Source organism: Mastigoproctus giganteus, chromosome 13, assembly GCF_048544385.1.
Source record: "Mastigoproctus giganteus isolate SK-2022 chromosome 13, ASM4854438v1, whole genome shotgun sequence".
NCBI classification, from domain to species: Eukaryota; Metazoa; Arthropoda; class Arachnida; order Uropygi; family Thelyphonidae; genus Mastigoproctus; species Mastigoproctus giganteus.
This window is the reverse complement of record NC_143587.1, coordinates 9022288-9043983: the sequence shown is the minus strand read 5'-3', so window position 1 is coordinate 9043983 and position 21696 is coordinate 9022288. Positions and strand designations below refer to the sequence as shown.

The following is a 21696-nucleotide window of genomic DNA, read 5'->3' as shown; positions in this document are numbered from 1 at the left end:
TTATATATAAGTTTCAAGTGAGCGGTTAGCTAATGCCAGGAAAGAGAGCCTAAACAACTTCAAGGGTTGTATTAGGGTTGTTAAATATACAAGAACAGTAAGTATTAATTGTTTATAGAGTGATGTTAGAAGTGTTGTCGATAAAATGAGAGAATTCAAACTGCTGGTTAAAACAAGTAATGCAGACATAATAGGGCTTACGGAAACGTGGTGCCACCTGGAAATAGGGGATGATGAGTTTCAGTATGGCTTGTATAATGTATTTAGGAAGGATAAGGTAGATAGAAGGGGTGGTAGGAAGATCATTGCACTCAGAAGCAGCCTGAGTGCAATGATCGATTTCCCGGATTCAAACGTTTCATGTGCTAGTATAGAATCCGTATGCTGTGAGATAGTTGGAAACAAATGTATAATGCGAGTAGTAGTAATCTACAGACCAGGTGATTGTAAAGATGAAAGCCTCTACATGCAAATGGAATGGGTAAGTAAGCGTCAATGTCTTATTATGGTTGATTTAAATTTGCCTCTAATTGAGTGGAGTAAATGGGAAGGAAACTTGACATGGGGAACAAAATTTTTAAATCAACTAGATGACTGTTATTTGTAACGACATGTCAGGGAAAGTACTAGAGAAAAGAATATCCTAGACCTCGTCATCACCCATGAATCAGATGACATAACAGGGCTAACAGTAGAGGAACCAGTAGCAGGAAGTGATCACGGAGTTCTGTGGTGGATGATGCAGAGAGAGAGGTAGCAGTAGTAAAAGGCAAAAGAATGGGTTATAATTTCAGAAAACATTCGAGCCTACAGGCCAGCAAGACTCCTGGAGTTGATGGAATATACCCTATAATCTTAAGGGAGGCAGCAAGTAAGTGCACTGTACCATTGAGGCTAATTATGTGGGCATCACTAGACTCTGGGGAGATTCCGTTGGATTGGAAAAGTGCCAATGTATCTCCCATACATAAGGGTGGCTCTAAGAGTGAAGTGGGAAATTATCGACCAGTCAGTCTGACTTCAGTGGTAGGGAAAATCATGGAGGCAATGATCAAGGGTGGAATTCAGGATCATTTGGATCGAATTGAAATTCTCAAGGATACTCAGCATGGTTTTGTAAAGGGAAAAATCATGTTTAACAAATCTGGTTTGCTATTTTCAAAAGGTCATTCATGGGCTGGATTTAGGGAATAATTTCGACATTGTTCATTTAGATTTCAGCAAAGCTTTTGACTCAGTCCCACATGAGCGGTTGCTTTATAAGCTGGAACAGGTTGGAATCACTGGGAAAATCCTTAGATGGATAGCAGGATGGCTTCAGGGCAGGAGGCAGAGGGTTGTGATAAATGGCTATTCCTCAGATTGGGTTGATGTAAGAAGTGGGGTTCCCCAAGGATCAGTATTAGGACCAATGTTGTTTTTAATTTTCACAAACGACATTGATGAAGGGATAGAGGGTGTGATGTGTAAATTTGCAGATGACGTTAAAATTGGTAGAGTAGTTAATGATCAAAAATCAGTAAAATGAATGAGGACGAAATTTTCAAGATTAAAAATGATGCTAGAACTAGGGAACATAAATTCAAGTTACGGGGGAGATGTGTCGATTGGACTGCAGGAAGTTTTATTTTAGCCAGCGAGTTATAAATTACTGGAATAAGTTGCCTACATGGGTGGTTGAGGCTGAGAGTTTGGGGAAATTCAAATATCACCTGGATAGTACCATCGGGTGAGGGAAACGTATAGGATGATAGGTTTAATTTCCTTCTCTTTTATTAATTATTAGGGGGGTTTTTTTTTTTTTTTTTTTTTTGGCTGGTGCAGCATAAGCCATAGGCTTTCTTGCACCGTGCAGCCATTACTAATATACTAATACTAATATAACAGAAATAATTTTATTTTTATTTTACTGAACCAAATGTATTATATATTTAATCTACTGTGCAATATTTACTTTTCCATGTATTGAACATTACCTTCTTCTTCTTATTTACTTTTCCAAGTATTCTACATTACCACCACCTCCTCCTCCTTCTTGAAAAAAAGCTACATACATACAATAAGTTGCAGTAAAGAAATTAAAATTTTTTTTGAGAATTTTTATGAATATATGGCCACCAAAAATCTAGAAAATTTCAAGATCTAGAAAGGATCAAGATCCTGAGATTTTTTGGAGGTTCTACTATACATGGTATTTTATCTCATCATCATCATCATCATCCTTTCAGGTAAATAAAGTTTTAATTTACCACTGTTTGTTTGTTTGTTTAGCTAGCATACTAAACAACATCTCTCATGTTTACTATTGCTGGCTTCTAAAGGATCTTCTATCAAATACCGTTTTCAGCAGGCAATGGCTTCCGGTAACTTTTTTAAGTACTGTCTCATAACGATATTATCTTTCCTTTATCCAAATACTCTAGATTAAAATATTCTCCAACACTCTAGATTAAAATATTATCACTCCATATAGAGGGTGAAAATAAAATAGTTTTTGTTGATTTTAGCTTCACTAGTACTGATCTGTCAATTTATCTTACCACACACACACACACACACTATTACATTCCACATATTTGCAAAAATGTGGAAGCAATGTCATTATTCATTTGACCAGCAATGAACTGTTTTCCCCAAATCATTAGATTCAAAATGAGCTCCAATAAAGCATTCTTGAAATGTGCAAATATAATTAATGGGTAGTGAGGTCTCAGTTATATACGGGACAAGGGAAAATGGAACTGCCACATTGCAGCAAGGTGACTTCCATTTTAGCATTTGGTCATACCCATCGTATACCCAATGCTAAGCTTCTTTAGAGTGTTAATATATGAGGTGCTACCCAAAGGTTCCCGAAATTTGAATGTTGCGGGGTAACTACATCTAGTATGGACTTGTGGCACTAGGTAACACTGCATGCATCATTTGTGAATCAGTGTGCCACATGGTGTAGGGCTGGATGGAGTCACTGAATGTTGTTCAGTGTGCAGTTCTACTATGTGCAGTTCTTTGGCAGTGTGTTTCGCATAGTTTGCGATTGTTACAATTGCTGATGTGAGAGAGAGAAACGAGCTTGCATCAAGTATTGTTTCCTTCTTAATGATACAGCAGCAGAAACCCATAAGAAGTTGAAACAAGCTTTTGGTGACGATGCTTTAGGTCAGACACAGACCTACTACTGGTTTAACCATTTTGAAAACGGTTGGATGTCAGGTGATGACGATGATCGCTCTGGGCATCCATCATCAAACAACACCCCTGAAAATGTTGCAAAAGTTCTGGCAGCAATCCATGAAGGCCACATGCGGACCTTCCACGACATTTGTGGCATTGTAGGACTATTGTACGGCATGTGTCAGAAGATTTTGTTGGACGAGTTGAACATGAGACGGATTGTGGCCAAGTTCGTGCCGTGGTTATTGAGTGAAGACCAAAAGCAGCATCGCATGGAAGTTAGCAGATATCTTCAAGAGCAGGCCAGGAGTGATCAAAACGTCCTTTCTACAGTCGTCACTGGTTACGAGAGTTGGATATATAGGTATGACCCAGAAACCAAGCAACAATCATTCCAGTGGAAGAGCCCATCTCCACCCCGACCGAAGAAAGCCCGACAAGTGAGGAGCAATTTGAAGTTCACGCTGATCTGTTTTTTGGACATTAATGGGATTATCCATAAAGTATTCATGCCTCTTGGACAGACCATCAGTGCAAAGTTTTTCTGTGACATCCTGAAATGGTTAAGGGAAGCCGTCAGGAGGAAACCTCCAGAGAAGTGGTACACAAAGAACTGGGTCCTTCATCATGACAATGCGTCAGCCAACACATCTCTCACTGTGGCGGTTTTTGGTATCCAACAACATGACAATCGCTCTCCCCCTTATTCACCAGACTTAACCCCCTACGACTTCTTCCTCTTCACAAGAATGAAAATCAAGCTGAGGGGTCAAAGATTTGACAGCGCAGAGGATATCCAAACTGAATTGCAGGCTGTGCTGAACACTATGACGAAGGACTTTCAGGACGCATTCAAATCATGGGAGAAGCACTGGGATCTGTGTTTATACTCTGAAGGGGACTACTTCGAAGGTGACGGCAACAAATAAGACCCAGGGTGAGTCTAATTTATTTTATAAATACACTTCGAAAACTTTTGGGTTGCACTTCGTATCATTCTAAGTTTATTGTTGACTCTTTTAGCAGAAAGAGTCACAAGAATCAGTTCACAAATTTCCAAAAACCTTGGCTGTTGATGCCTGTGTTTAGGACTTTTTCAGTAAGAAAAATATCTCCTTAGACTGTCACTTGAGCTCAAGATTCATAGCACTAAATGTACAATTTCAATTGGCTATTTTGATGAAAGGAAGATGTCCCCAGCTGGTAACATTGCTGAAGAATTTATAAACAGATTCATTTCCTCTCAGTTAGTATTCAGATTCATTTCCTCTTAGTCAGTTAGTGCTAGATGAGTATCACATAGATGATACTCATCTAGCATAAACCTTATCAGAATAAATTTACTGATAACTGCCTCGTGATAGTTAATACTAACAAATAACTCTCAACTCAGTTTTTTTTTTAATCAGTCAATTATCCCAAATAAGTTTATTAATCTGCTTGTTGCAATAAATATAACAATGTCAATATTTCTGAACCTGTTTCTGTTTGCCTACTTTCGCATTAACAATGTTCTCTTTATATGAAACATTGGCTCAATGAATGAAAAATTTATATTTACTGTGATCTTTGTTCATTAATATTAACATTATATTAATAATAAATGATAATAATCATAAATTACATATTTTATCATAAACCACAGAGATAAAATGAAATATTAAAAACAAATTAAGAATCTGTTTTTAATAAGTTGATTTACTATATAGGAAAATTGATTGAAATCCTACTCACTTCTGTATATGCTTGGCACATTGTTTCATATAAAGTCTGATGCTGGTGAATCACATCTTCTAAGTCTGGTACCTCCCTTGGGATGCTTGATACTTCACATGTCTGGCTCCATGATGGCACATTATTTATATACTAAAAAAAGTTTAATTAACTTTAAAAAGCAAATTCCTTAAAATTAAAAATGGAATAAGTACATATATAAAAGTATGTAAAGATGGTAAGTATATATGAAAAGATAAATCCACTTTACCTGCAAGGTAAAGTGGATTTATAATTTAACAAGTACAATTTCAAAGAATCCACAAGTTACCCAGAATTATACTAGATAAGTTTCAATTTCAGAAGAATAAGCTTCAAGACTATAGCTCACAAAAAATTAGCAATAACCAGGTATTAATCTTATATTTGCCTGCTTCCAAAGGGTTGAGAAGATTCTCTTTTGTACATAATATTATACAGTTGCAATAGGTGGTGCAGATATTACTCAAATAAAATAACACTTCACTACATTAACAAAAGTTCAAATAAAACCTCCCATTCCTCTGGGATCCCCCTTCAATGGATAAACACCAAAAAAAAAAAAAAAAACTAAGTAATTACACATAAAGGATAAAAAAAAATAATAATAATTAAATGATATAAAACAAAACATTCATGCAGAAACTGGCTGATACAGGTCTCTATGACAGCCAAATCTCTCCAAGTGAACTCTGTACCAGCTAGTGTCCAGGAAAATTTTTTACTTTATTTAATTTCTTTAAAAAAAAAAGTGAACTCTACTCTGTGTGTGTGCGGGCATTTGAAAAGTACAGTGGATTCCGGTTATTTGGGACACCAATTAATTGCGGCAGCCATTTATTTATCGAGAAAACTGCCAGGGTTTTCTTCGCTTAATTGGGGCAGAGGATCGCAGCACTTGAGATTACCCTATGATTGTCTCCGACCTTACCACGTGATCTGGATTTCTGGAGATCACAACCATAAAACGATTAGCAGATTCCAGTTTATTGGGCTTTTTTGTTAGTGCAATCTATTATAAAAGGATAATCAACTTGATCTTACTGAATTTGAGATAATACCGACACCTGGAATTCGGTGGGTTTTTATGTTATTAAGGTGAAATGTGTTTCCCCTTCAGTGAAATCATATACAAAACATAAATTTTCAGAATCTTCTCTTCATTCCTATTTTTTAAGCATCTTAACTTGTTACGTCTTATCTCATTTGCACATATCGTGTTAGTTGCAATTTGTGCATGCCGTGTTTTTTACTGATTGCTTATCTTTTTTACTGTTTTAACCCCCCCCCCTCCCAAACTGTACATATTACATACATATATGTACATATTACAGTACATATTAATTAAGCTATACACGTAAGAGTAAATTTATTTTTATTTTGCTGAACTGTGGAAAATATTCTTCCAATTTTCACATATCATTTAATTTTTTAATTGGTAAGGTAATCATGTGTAAATTTGTGTAAAATATCTTTTACACAAATTTGTGGATAACATTCCTCCTATTTTCGCTTATAGAATCGCTGCTTAATAGAATTAAAATTCAATTCACAAACGCGATCACAATGACCGGTGCTTACTGCATATTGTATAGTGAACGGTACTTTACTGTGGTGAGTTCATCTCAATGTGATTTGATCGTACAGAGAATCAATCATTACAATTACTGTATTTTTAACTATTTATGTGAAACTTCGCATAATTGGGGCAGCCGATTAATAGGGCCAAAATGCACTAGTCCCGATGTGTCCCAAATAACCAGAATTCACTGTATTAACAAAAATATTATTTTTAACAAAAAAGGAAGAAACACAAATTCACAAACGCGATCACAATGACCGGTGCTTACTGCATATTGTATAGTGAACGGTACTTTACTGTGGTGAGTTCATCTTAATATGATTTGATTGTACAGAGAATCAATCATTACAATTACTGTATTTTTAACTATTTATGTGAAACTTCGCATAATTGGGGCAGCCGACCGATTAATAGGGCCAAAATGCACTAGTCCCGATGTGTCCCAAATAACCAGAATTCACTGTATTAACAAAAATATTATTTTTAACAAAAAAGGAAGAAACACAAATAAACCATATGAATTACTTTTACATAAAATTTATTCTGCAAAATATATTTGGTTACATAAGTTCCAATTGAGTGCATTCATGTATATCCTTATTTCAACACAATAACTCTATTTAATCAATTAGCATATTTTTAGATCCCTTGTGAACTTGTGTCATCATGTGTGACTGAATGAAGAACAACTGCTGTATGAATCAAACTAAGAACTCAGATTCATGCAATAGTCATACCCCATTTATTTATGTCTGATAACAAGATTCCACAGAAATCTAGAAATATGAGGGTGGTTAATAAGTTTGTTGCCCGAGTATGAAAAGCTAGTGTGTTGCAAAATTTTTGTACTTAAATGTATAACACTTCAAAATAGTAACACCACCAGGTTACATGCAGTTTCAATAACATCTTTTTTAATTACAGGTCCTGAAATCAACAAAGTTGTGTGAATGTGGAAAGATGGTCAAAGTCACTGTGATCTAATACACAAGGAAAAGGAATTAATGCCTTTGGCATTAATTCCTTTTCCTCATATATTAGATCATAAGATTTTCCTCATATATTAGATTATAAGTTCATGGGGATATCATTACAAAATTGGGGAAGGAGGCCCCACCCATACTGTGGAATGTCCATCACTCCAGAAGTTGTTAACAGTGTTCAGGATCTGGTGATGAGTGATCAATGAATAACAGTTCAGTACATTTCCATCATCGTGAGCATCTCATCTGAATAATGTGCACCATATAATATGATGAGTTCCAATCTTTTTTTGACTGTAGCTCAAAATTGCACAAGAGTTGTCAAGTGGATATTTGCTTTGTTTTCAAACAGATGCAGCAAATTTCCTTGCAAGATTTGTGACCAAGGATGACATGGCAGTCCATCACTTTCAGCAAGAGACAAGGAACAGTCCAAACAATGGAAACATGGCTCTTCTTCCCCCTCTATTAAGATAGCCAAGTCAATTCCTTCTGCTGGCAAGGTGGTAGTGCCATTTTTTTGTGATGCTGATAGTGTTGCTAGTGGATTACCTTCCAAAAGGCCAGCCAATCACAGGGACATATTATGCACAACTTGTGAGGCATTTGCATGAAAATATCAAAGACAAATGCTGAGGAAAACTCGGCAAAGGAGTTTTGTTCCACCAGGACAGCATGCCAGCTCACAAGTCTGTCACTGCCATGGCTTTGAAATCTTGAATCATCCCTGATTTTCACAAGATTTAGCATCATCAGACTTTCATCTATTTTGTAATTTGTAAAAATACCTGGCTGGCATCCGTTTTCTGAAAGTGATGTTATTGCTGCAATAGATGCATTCCTGAAGGGAAAAAAACCCTTTTTTTCACTACTTTTTTTTTTTTTTTTTTGGTAGATGTTGGCGCATAGGCTTCTGTGGCCATAGTGTACCTCCCAAGGTTATTGCAGTACTTTGATCCAAGCCCGAGGCGGGAATCGAACCCGCGACCTTTGGGTTGCCAGGCAGGCACTTTACCGACCCAGCTAGCCCGGTCGGCTTTTCACTACTGGAATCAATGCATTGCAGCATTGGTGACAAAAGTGTATTGCCTCCAAAGGTGACTATGTAGGAAACTGGCAGAATTACTTAACAAGTGCAGGTCACTGTTGAAAAAAAGCCGTGAATTAGGGTTGAATTTGAAAGTGTCTGCAATTCTGCCCAGACACGATAGGAGGGAGTATATGATGAGAGCCTTGTCGATCAATTTGGCCCTGGAGGGATTGTGCAAGGCTCAAGGAGTAGAATTTTTTTCAGCCTGGACTGTACTTGTTAACAGGAGAGATTGCTTCTACAGGGATGGGATACACTTATATAGAAAGGGTGCAAGAATTTTTGCTGATGCTGTCGAGGCAGAGTTAGGTGGGTCGGAAAACTGCTAGTCGGTGGGGATACAAGGACTAATAGATTAACAGTAGCCACTGGCAGAGGTGAAAGTGATTCTTGCACTGCTTCTATTGGAATGAGCAGAAGCCTGAAAAACAAGATGCAGGATATTTCAGAGACTGCTGGGAGTCATTGCAGTACAAGTGAACACATGGGTTGTGTTAGGGTAGCTAAGAATAGAAACAGGTGCATGTATACCTGCGTGTACACCAATGCTAGGAGTCTGGTAAATAAATTTGATGAATTTGAGGTATTGCTCAAAGCATCAAAGGCAGATATTGTTGGGATATCAGAGACGTGGTGTCACACAGATATAAGGAATGTAGAAATGGAATTTGGGGAGTACAACGTCTACAGAAAGGACAGACATGATAGGAAGGGAGGAGGGGTTATGCTATTAGTTAAGAAACACATAATATCCAAGGAAGTGAAGCCAGTCGACTTCGCTGGACAGTGCAGTCTCAAGTCAGTTTGGTGTGACATAAGCATTGGGAGATCAAAACTGAGAGTAGGAGTGTGCTATAGGCCTCATGACTCTGATGAGTATAATAAGAAACTGTATAGGAAAATAGAGTGGGCCAGTACATCAGAGAGTCTTATAATGGGGGATTTTCATTTCCCAGATATTGACTGGAATATGTGGGTTGGTCATTCACACACTAGCAAGGCTTTTGTGGATTTATTGGATGATTGTTTTCTACATCAGCATGTTCGGGAGGCAACCAGAGGGAGTAATACTCTTGATTTGATTATCAGTAGTGATTCTTCATGCATTAAGAATCTGCAGGTGGCAGATTCTTAACACATTCGCTGCCGATCACGCACCAGCGCGTGATGCCGCAGCAGTATTGAAGAGCCGATCACGCGCTGGCGCGGGATGTGGCATCATTACCCAGTAGCCAATCACGCGCGGGCGCGGGATTCACTAGACTTTTGTATGAAGTTGTCAACTTCAGTTGGCATTGTGTTTCTGCTGTTTATATTTGTTTTGGCGTCAAGTAAAGGGTTTAAACTATATGTAGTTGTATGTGGTGTTGAATATTTTGTTACGTGACGTGAGTAAAAGCCTTGTAATATGAGTTGTGCAGATGACAGTTTAGCAGGCCAGTCGGGCCTGAAAAGAAGAAAAGTGCACTATAAAAAATCCCTTACAGATGAAGAAATTGCAGAAATATTGGAGGATTTATCTGACGTATATTCCAGTGACGTCAGTTACGACGATGATGAAGATTTTATCCCTCCAAAGGACGCTTCGGATTCGGAAAGTGTAGATGAAGAAGGTATTGTGGAAGAGGCTACACTTTCACTGCAGGATCCCTGTAAGTTGGAAAACGTCATGTGGGAAAATGACGTAACATCGATGAAACAGTTTCGTTTCACAAAATCCGAGTCTTTGCTGCAACCCGTGCCAGGTGAGAATCCAATAGATTACTTTCGTCATTTATTAACCGACAATATCTTGGATGAAATAATTACACAAACAAATGTTTATGCTCATGAAATACTTCTTCCCAGAGAAAATAAAGAACATTCTCGAATAAATGCATGGAAGGACACCACTAGAGATGAAATGCTGGTATTTTTAGGATTAATTTTACATATGGGAACCATTCGACTGAACCGCATAAAAGATTATTGGAAAACAGATAAGCTGTTCGGATTACATGTATTCGCAGACAACATGAGCAGGAATCGTTTTTTATTATTACTGCGGGCCTTGCATTTTGCAAAAAATCCAGAAAAGAAAGAGGTATGTCCACGGGATCGCCTATATAAAATTTGGAAAATGGTGAATCTGTTCAATGAACGAATGTCGGAAATATATTATCCAGGACGTAAGATTAGCTTAGATGAGTCTATGATATTGTGGCGTGGAAGGCTTGTTTTTCGACAGTACATTCAAAACAAACGCCATAAGTACGGCATCAAGTTGTATATGATCACAACGCCTACTGGCATGGTTATCAAATTTCAAGTGTATACCGGTATGTTGGATGATTCTGGTGGAAAAGGACATGCACAAAAAGTCGTCATGAACTTACTTGATGGGATGTTAGATGTCAGGCATAGCATATTTATGGACAATTATTATAATAGCTATGAACTCGCTAAGTGTCTCGCTGACAGACAAACACATTGTACTGGGACAATCAGAAGTAATAGGAAAACATTTCCGAAAGAGGTTCGAGAAAAAAAACTGAAGAAAGGAGAAACTTTATCAAGGTGTGCCCGTGGTGTAATGATTGCTAAGTGGAAGGATAGAAGAGATGTCAGTTACATATCTACAGAATACCAAAATGATATGGTGGAAATGCAGAACAAACGAGGCGAACTGAAATCAAAACCATTGCCTATAATTGAGTATAATAGGTTTATGTCAGGCATTGACAAGCAAGATCAAATGCTTGCCTATTATCCTTGCGAAAGGAAAACCATTAGGTGGCCTACAAAAATATTTATGCATATTTTGCAACTAATAATGATAAATGCACACCATATCTATAATAAATATTCACATAACAAGGTGCAACTTTATGACTTCCGTTTATCAGTGATCAGATCTTTATTAAAACAGCCATCTGATCTCCCTCATACTGTGCATCATGTACCTGAACTGGAACATGTGCTCAAACCACGGGAAGAAAGAAAAGGTGGAAAGATATTGAGGAAGCAATGCAAACGTTGCTATTCCGAAGGGAAACATAAGGATACAATCTATATCTGCAGTGTTTGTGAAGGATCACCCGGCTATTGCTTAGATTGTGCGAAAATTATACATAAGTAACATTCTGACACACAGTATTTATAATCTGTATTGGTTCGGTATGAAATAAAACGTATTTCTTAATGTTACCATGTTTTTTGTTTTATTATTTACAAACTATATTATTATGTTTTTATGTCACGCGCCAGCGCGTGATGCAGCATTTAAAGCCAAATTTGACCTCCAGTGCCTATCACGCGATGGCGCGTGAATCTCAAAATCTTTTGGAAACTGCTTATACGACACTTAAATATTGATATGGTATACCGAACAATCCCTTATTACCAATTTTCAAGCTTTTTGGTTATGGAAACACAGTCGGCTTCTGGCGACAGTCTCCACCTTCTGTGCCGCGCTATTCACGATAGCATGCTGACTGATGACCGGCAGCAAACGTGTTAATGCATTAGGTGGCAGTGATCACAGTGTGCTGAATTGGGATTTATTCAAAGAGGTAACTACCATCAGGGGTAAAGGGAAGAGTTATTGCTTGTGTAAAGGTGACTACGATGGTCTGAGACAGTATTTAAATTCTATACATTGGGGCCAACAGCAAATTCAAGATGGAAAGCATTCAAAGGACTTATCTTGGAAGCTACTAGGCTTTACATACCAACTAAGAAATACTGTTCAAAGTTTAGGCCTAAATGGATGTCAGACGAACTAATGAGACATATGACAGAGAAGAAAAATGCATGGGATACATATAAATTAACATGTGACACAGAAACCTACGATAGATACAAGTTGATCTGTAACCAAGTTACAAAGGAGGTTAGGCAGGCAAAGGCAGATTACAAGAAATCATTGGCAAGGGATGCAAACAAAAACAGCAAAGAGTTCTTTACTTATGTAAACTCTAGAAGGAAGGGAATGAATCAGATTGGTCCACTTGATATCGAAGGGTCAACTGTTGATGAACCTGCTCAGGTAGCTAACAAACTAAATGAATACTTTGCATCGACATTTGCACATGAGGAGTTATTCAGCGAGGGGAATGCCAGAGGTGTATTCCACTCTGGCAGTAAGCTAGAGAATCTTGTAATAATTGAGAGTAAAGAGGAAGAGAAACTGTTGAAGATAAACTCAAGAAAGGCACCTAGGGTGGATGGGATCTATCCAGTTATATTATAGGAGGTAGCAAAGGAAGTAAGCAAACCTTTAGCCATAATTATGAGAGCTTCCTTGGACTCAGGGAAGGTACACACAGACTGGAGATGTGCAAATGTGATCCCAATTCACAAAGGAGGATCAAAGGCCGACATAAGTAATAATAGATCTGTGAGTTTAACTTCTATTCCAGGAAAATTAATGGAGGCACTGGTTAAAGAAGAACTGCAGGATCATCTAGACTTCAGTTATAGCTCGGACACAGTATGGTTTTGTTAAGGGGAAGTCTTGCCTGACCAATTTGATTGGATACTATGATGCAGTCACAAAAGAGCTGGATGCAGGGAATAACTTTGATATTATATACTTGGATCTTAGAAAGGCTTTTGATACTGTTGCACACGGAAGACTACTGCACAAACTGAAGCAGTGTGGCATTCGAGGAAATTGCTGCTATGGATAAAGGGGTGGTTGAGGGGGAGAAGACAGAGAGTGGTAATCAATGGACACTGCTCATCGTGGACTAATGTTATTAGTGGAGTCCCTCAGGGTTCAGTGTTGGGTCCATTATTGTTTTCTGTATTTATAAATGATACTGATGATGGTATATCGGGCTTAATGTCCAAGTTTGCAGACGATACAAAGGTTGGCAGGGTTGTCAAGGACATTACTGACACTATGCTGCTGCAACAGGATCTGGAAAGGTTGAGCAGATGGGCTGAGAGGTGGCAAATTAAGTTTAACATTGACAAATGTAAAGTACTACATATGGAAAACAGCAACCCCAGAGCAACATATCAACTCTGTGGTACTACACTGACAGTGGTAGAGAATGAAAAGGACCTGGGGGTAATTGTGCAGGCAGATATGAAGTTCTCTGAGCAGTGCAGATGGGCTGCAAGAGTAGCCCATGGTGTCTTGTCAATGATATACAGGAATTTTTCTAGCAGGGATAAGGAGGTGATTAATCCCTTGTATAAGGCAATGGTCAGGCCACACACCTTGAGTACTGTATACAGGTCTGCAGGTCTCATTTCAAGAAGGATGTAGAGCTGCTGGAACGAGTACAGAGAAGGGCAACAAGATTAGTGAATGGAAAAAAGGGTTGCTCTTACAAAGAAAGGCTTAAGTTTTGCAAATTACATTGTCTGGAGACTAGGCACCAGCGAGGTAATCTGATAGAGATGTATAAAGCCTTGAATGGTTTGAGCATGTTCAATGCTGATGGGATTCTTCCTCTTGCTCAGAATAATCACCTGAGAAGACATAAATTCAAATTGGGGAAAGACAGATGTAGGACAGATGTGCAGAAATTTGCTTTTAGCCAGCGAGTATTTGGTTGGTGGAGCAGACTTCCATCCCTTGTCGTGGAAGCTGATAGCCTAAATAAATTTAAGGCTCAGCTGGACAGGTATTTCGAATGAACAGAGGTGTCAAGTGGAAGTTTTTTTTTTTTTTTTTTTTTTGGCTGATGCTGCATAAGCTTGCTTTCTTGCATCATATGCCTCTTCTAATGCTAATGCTAATGTTGAAAAGTAACGTGTTACCAGGCGGATCAACTAAACCCCTTCACATACTCAGGCCATAAACCTTTCAAATGCCCAAATCTTTTCAAGATTTTGTGTTTGGGGAAGGGCAAGGTAGCTAACAAACTGAATGAATATTTTGCATCGACATTCGCACATGAGGAGTTATTCAGCGAGGGGAATGCCAGAGGTGTATTCCACTCTGGCAGTAAGCTAGAGAATCTTGTAATAATTGAGAGTAAAGAGGAAGAGAAACTGTTGAAGATAAACACAAGAAAGGCACCTAGGGTGGATGGGATCTATCCAGTTATATTATAGGAGGTAGCAAAGGAAGTAAGCAAACCTTTAACCATAATTATGAGAGCTTCCTTGGACTCAGGGAAGGTACCCACAGACTGGAGATGTGCAAATGTGACCCCAATTCACAAAGGAGGATCAAAGGCCGACACAAGTAATAATAGATCTGTGAGTTTAACTTCTATTCCAGGAAAATTAATGGAGGCACTGGTTGCACTCTCACTCTATAGTTATGCTATGTATATTATTATATACATTGTCTAGATTGAGATGACCTTCTCGCAGTATACGTTTTATAATGTTACTGACATATAAGTAATAAGTATGGTCTCAAGAACATATTACCAGTCAGCAGTAACTGACAACATATTTATATATTGTCTGTCACAAATAAACAGATGGTAGAATGGTAATACATATCATCGTACATCTGATGTTAACATTATTTAGTCAGTCGGATAACAAAAGGAAATATATAGAATCCATATGGCCCTTGAGTTTCTCAGAATCCTCATCTCTGAACTTTGATTTATGTTGCTAGTCATATTTCAGTAATCCTTCAGATTTATTATTGTATGATTACTTTTAATTCCAATATATTTCTTAAACTTGTATCCATATGCATTCATCACATGACAAAAGAGAAAGGATTATTCTTTCAGCAAAAAAATATAACCTCATCAATAAATATGAAGGAAAAAAAGTGATAAAGCAATGGAAATAAGCACTTCAATCTGGAAATAATGTAATCCGCCTTTTAATTTCTCAGAAATTTTGTGGTACCTCCTATACCACTTCTTCAGCAAATGCATTAAGTGCTGTCCTTATTATACCATCAGCCTCACATATCAAGACATGGAGTTTTGATATTAGCATTAGCATTAGTAGAGGCATTTGATGCAAGAAAGCAAGCTTATGCAGCATCAGCCAAAAAAAAAAAAAAAAAAAAACCCACTTCCACTTCACCCCTCTGTTCGTTCAAAATACCTGTCCAGCTGAGCCTTAAACTTATTTAGGCTATCAACCTCCACCACAAGGGATGGCAGTCTGTTCCACCAACCAACCACCCGCTGGCTAAAGGCAAATTTCCGCACGTCTATCCAACATCTGTCTTTCCTCAATTTGAATTTATGCCCTCTCAGGTGATTTTTCTGAGCTAGAGGAAGAATCCCATCAGCATTGAGCATGCTTAAACCATTCAAGGCTTTATACACCTCTATCAGATCACCTCGCTGGTGCCTAGTCTCCAGACACTGTAATTTGCAAAACTTAAGCCTTTCTTCGTAAGAGCACCCCTTTGTTCCATTCACTAATCTTGTTGCCCTTCTCTGTACTCGTTCCAGCAGCTCTACATCCTTCTTGAAATGAGGCCTCCAGACCTGTATACAGTACTCTAAGTGTGGCCTGACCATTGCCTTATACAATGGAATAATGACCTCCTTATCCCTGCTGGAAAAATTCCTGTATATCATTGACAATACTCCATGAGCTACTCTTGCAGCCCGTCTGCACTGCTCAGAGAACTTCATATCTGCCTGCACAACCACCCCCAAGTCCCTTTCATTCTCTACCACTGTCAGTGTAGTACCACAGAGTTGATACGTTGCTCTGGGGTTGCTGTTTCCCATGTGTAGTACTTTACATTTGTCAATGTTAAACTTCATTTGCCACCTCTCAGCCCATCTGCTCAACCTTTCCAGATCCTGTTGCAGCAGCATAGTGTCAGTAGTGTCCTTGACAACCCTGCCAACCTTTGTATCATCTGCAAACTTGGACATTAAGCTTGATATACCATCATCAATATCATTTATAAATACAGAAAACAATAATGGACCCAACACTGAGCCCTGAGGGACTCCACTAATAACATTAGTCCACGATGAGCAGTGTCCATTGATTACCACTCTCTGTCTTCTCCCCCTCAACCACCCCTTTATCCATAGCAGCAATTTGCCTCCAATGTCACACTGCTCCAATTTGTGTAGCAGTCTGCCATGTGCAACAGTATCAAAAGCCTTTCTAAGATCCAAGTATATAATATCAAAGTTATTCCCTGCATCCAGTTCTTTTGTGACTGCATCATAGTATCCAATCAAGTTGGTCAGGCAAGACTTCCCCTTAACAAAACCATGCTGTGTCTGAGCTATAACTGAAGTCTTGTCTAAATGATCCTGCAGTGCTTCTTTAACCAGTGCCTCCATTAATTTTCCTGGAACAGAAGTTAAGCTCACAGGTCTATAATTACTTGTGTCAGCCTTTGATCCTCCTTTGTGAAATGGGGTCACATTTGCACATTTCCAGTCTATGGGTACCTCCCCTGAGTCCAAGGAAGCTCTCATAATTATGGCTAAGGGTTTGCTTACTTCCTTTGCTGCCTCCTTTAATATAACTGGATAGATCCCATCCACCCCGGGTGCCTTTCTTGTGTTTATCTTCAACAGTTTCTCCTCAACTTTACTCCCAGTTATTTCAAGATTCTGTAGCTTACTGCTAGAGTTGAATACACCTCTGGCATTCCCCTTGCTGAATAACTCCTCATGTGTGAATGTCGATGCAAAATATTCATTTAGTTTGTTAGCTACCTGAGCAGGATCATCAACAGTTGACCCATCAATATCAAGTGGACCAATCTGATTCATCCCCTTCCTTCTAGAGTTTACATAAGTAAAGAACTCTTTGCTGTTTTTCTTTGCATCCCTTGCCAAGGATTTCTCGTAATCTGCCTTCGCCTGCCTAACCTCCTTTGTAACTTGGTTGCATATCAACTTGTATCTATCATAGGCTTCTGTGTCATGTGTTAATTTGTAAGTATCCCATGAATTTTTCTTCTCTGCCATATGTGAGGATCTTTAATATCTCATTATTTTTCTTGCATCTAACAACAATTTTTTTTTTTAAATAAATGGGCTGAATACTAATGGCTTGATTCTCATAATTAGTGTAATGGAACTCAGTTACCAAAACAGTGTTGAATCTTAGAAACCTTACCTGTTCTGCCTTCTGATGAAATAATACAGAAAGAGCTAATACAGTTGTTCTTTCATCAAGGCCTGCTGCAAATTCTTTCCACGCTCGGTCCAGCCTAGCAGCTATTTGTTGGATGGTTGCAGAAGAATAATGGCCCCCTTCTATAAGTCGAGAGGCTACTGTGAGGATGCGGTTAATATTTACATATACATTCTGGGGGGGAAAAAATTTATATTACAAATCCAAAATAAAATATCTTATCAGTTAAAGTTAAAGAAAAAAATTCCTGAAGTATATACATATAGTAAAAGAACTGTCAACAGAAATTAAGAATAGAAAAACAAAGGCAAAGTACCGATAGCTTATGTTATCACACTTATAACTGCCAAGATTCATAATGGAACAACTGAAAGAAGTGGTCGCACAAAGAGAGGGGAGCAAATAGTATTATGGTAAAGATAATTATATAAATAAGTAAAATAAATTTCCATTTATTCTCAATAGCTGAAGCTAGAAATTATCTGCTCTTATCTGTTAAGATAGTATTTAAACTCTTAAAGAAGATTCTAGTTAGTTTAATTCCACAGGCTCAAACCTTTCTTAAAGTAATTTTGAAACAGCATACTTCAAACTCAAGCTGCCAATATCAGATATGAAGCTAATCAAAAGGAGTAAAGATAGCAACTACTAATGGAAGAAAGTGTGGTAGGTGAAACTTACCACACTGAGAACATCTGTTACAGAGAACTTACAAGGTGTGTCTAATGATTTAGGACCAATTTTTTTTTTTTTTTTTTAACAATACTACTAGCATCATGCAATGGACACTGTTCAAACTATTCACTATCAAGTCTGAACTGGCTCTGTTCTAAGTTTCATCAGTGTGCAAAGGCATTCTACAGGAAAGTCGTGTTTAAGTTGGCGCAGTAAAATCACATCATCATGGATTCATGGGTTCAAGGACCAAGCAAAGAGTGGAAATAATTTTTTTTTTTTTTTTTTTTTTTTTTAAGTCAGAAAAGGTGCAACTGAAACAGATGCAATGGTGACTACAGCTTATGGACATGAAGCATTATAGCAATCCAACATTTTTTGCTGGTATGTATGGTTCTGTGAAAGGCAGGAAGACTTTCAGAAAAATGAGTGGAGTAGTCATCCATCCCAGTCTTGTGTGGACTCGGCCACTGAAAATGTTCAGCAGCTGTTAATGGAAGATCATTGCCTGTCCCTCCGAATGATAGTAGACCAGCTTCACATCAGCAAGGATAGATTCTAGTCAAAGATTTTAAAAAAAAAAAAAAAAAAAAACGAACCTGTGCTTAGACTTCATACTGCATGCATTAATGGCGGAACAGAAAAAGAATGAGTCGCTGCATGTCAAGATTTGATTGAGAGGGCAAACAGTGATCCAGACTTTCTTTAAAAAATCTTGGTAGGTGGGCGGGTGGTCTCCATTAAAAAATATATGCTAAACTATGGAAATTGTATTTTGTGAAATTTTCTATCATTTTCCACTACTAATCATCGTCATCTGCATCAGCCATTTTCAATCCACTGCAGGATGAAGGCCTCTCCAGCAGCTTTCCAGTTCCTTCTGTTTTGTGCAATGGCCATCCATCTACTACCCACAAACTCATGAATTTCATCTGACTATCTCCGTTGTTGTCTTCCAGGTTTTCTTCTAGCTCCTCTTCTCTTAGTACCATTCTGTTCTCTTAGTCCATCTGTCATCATATCTTCAAGCTATGTGTCCTGTCCAAGACCATTTTAGTTCTTTAGTTTTGATAAGAATGTCCTTTACTTGAGTTTGATGACTAATCCATGTGTTTCTCTTCTTATCTAACAGTCTGATTCCCAATATGATTTGTTTCATTCTTCGCTGTGTAGCTCTCAGCTTCTCTTTAATTCTTTTGGTGAGTGCCAAAATTTCACTTCCATAAGTCATGGTGGGGAGTATACATTGGTTCATTATTTTACATTTCAGACAAATTGGGATATTGCTCCTCAGTATGTGACTATATTTCCTGAATGCTATCCATCCAAAATTTATTCTTCTCTTGATTTCCAGCCATTTATCATTATTACAGCTAATAACTTGTCCCAGATAAGTATATGACTCCACCTTTTCAATTACTGCTCCTTCAATCATTATTTGCCTTTCCGTGGCATACTTGTTCATCATTACTTTTGTTTTAGCCATATTCATCGACCAAAATCCTTACTAACTGTGCATAACTGATTAAGATTTTCCTCTAATTCTTTGGGATCGTGGCTTATGACCACAATGTCATCTGCAAATTGTAAATGGGTACTCTCCGTTCACATTGACTCTCCGTTTAGGTACTCTCCGTTCACATTGACTCCTTTCTGCGACCAGTCTAATCTTCTGAAAGCTTCCTCAAGGGCAGCAGTAAACAGCTTTGGAGATATTGTGTCTCCTTGTCGAACTCCTTTCTCGATTTTAAATTTGCTACTGTCTTTCTCTAGTCTAATAAAGGAGGTAGCACTCTCATATATTTTCTTCAAAATCATAATATATGGGGTATCTATGCCTTGTCTTTCCAGTGCCCGTAACATTGCCTTATGCTGTATGGAGTCAAATGCCTTTTCATAATCCACAAATGCCAGGCATAATGGTGTTTTATATTCATTTGCTTTCTCCTTTGGCTGTGATTTTATCTGAAGGTGATCCATAGTTGAGAATCCTGTCCCTAAAGCCAACTTGCTCTTTCGGTTGATTCTCATCAAGTATTCTTTCTAATCTGTTAGTAATGACCCTTGTGAACAACTTGTAAATGTGGGATAACAAGCTAATTGGTCTATAATTTCCAATTTCTGATTTATCTCCTTTCTTATGCAGCAAAACTATGATTGCATTATTCCACTGCTTAGGCATCACACCTTTTCTAATGCATTTTGTGAAGAGTCTTGCCAGTTTTTGTGCCATGTCTCTTCCTCCCAATTTGGACAACTCTACAGTAACTTCATCTTCCCCAAGGCTTTCTGATTCTTCATTTTCTTCAACGCATGTTCTACCTCATCAGGAAGGATATCGGGTATGTCGTATGTGTTACTAATTTGCGATCCATCTTCCCCACTGCTGGCAACATTCCCTCGCTACTCATATAATTCTCTCTATTAGTCTTCTGCTATTTGAATTACGCCTTCTCTGCTATTTATAAGTACACCATCGCCATTCTTTGGTTTCGGTATCATTTGTCTTGGGCAATGGTATTCGTGCAAGTTAGTATTAGTAGTGGAAAAGACTTAGTGCTTAGGATTCAGCAATCTTCAGCAAGAGCAGAGTCTCTCCATGATCAAAACAGAAGGGCAACAACAAATAAATTATAGAACTAATTAAAATAATACTTTTTTTGTCATGACAATCTTGGGGTTGTCACAAAAAAAAACAAAGATGATGCCAAGCAGTGTTTCTATAGATACTGACATGAGGCAGTATCTATAGAAACACTATCTATAAGTATCTATTTTTTTTGGTAGTTGTTGGCACATCGGCTTTTGTGGCCATAATGCACCTCCCAAGATTTTTGCAGTACTTTGATCCAAGCCCGAGGTGGGATTCGAACCCGCGTCCCTGTACACTGTAATTTTCAGAAAGTATATATGAATGAAGGTTGTTCCAAGGAACAACCTTCATTCATATGTACTTTCCGAATGTCACTAATTTGAACAAGTCAGCATTTATTTTTTTTTTATTCTGGTGCCATAAAATAATTAGAGTAAGCACCTGTTATTGTGATCACGTTTGCGAACTGAATTTTGATTCTATTAAATGGCAATTCTAATAAGTGAAAATTGGAGAAATATTATCCACAGGCTATAAAAATGAAGATATAAAGCACAAATTTACATCTTATTATTTTTTTTTCCCTTATCAATTAACAAAATTAAATGACACATGAAAATTGGAAGAATATTATCCACAGGTTAGCAAAATAAAAATAAATTTATGCTTAAGTAAATTTATTTTTTTGGTAGTTGTTGGCACATCGGCTTTTGTGGCCATAATGCACCTCCCAAGATTTTTGCAGTACTTTGATCCAAGCCCGAGGTGGGATTCGAACCCGCGTCCCTGTACACTGTAATTTTCAGAAAGT

The 21696-nt window shown here is 37.9% G+C and overlaps 1 protein-coding gene across 3 annotated transcripts in view; it reads right to left on the bottom strand.

The window, feature by feature from the left end:
• Window positions 1-21696, bottom strand: part of trio (trio Rho guanine nucleotide exchange factor) — a 996553-nt gene that overhangs the window by 747929 nt on the left and 226928 nt on the right. For all 3 annotated transcript variants that reach the window (XM_090387950.1, XM_090387951.1, XM_090387952.1), the window contains exons 10-11: window positions 17600-17791; window positions 4909-5040 (exon numbers count right to left, since the gene is read on the bottom strand). In XM_090387950.1, coding sequence (XP_090244076.1) covers window positions 4909-5040; window positions 17600-17791 — 324 coding nt within the window. The remainder of the gene's footprint in view (window positions 1-4908; window positions 5041-17599; window positions 17792-21696) is intronic.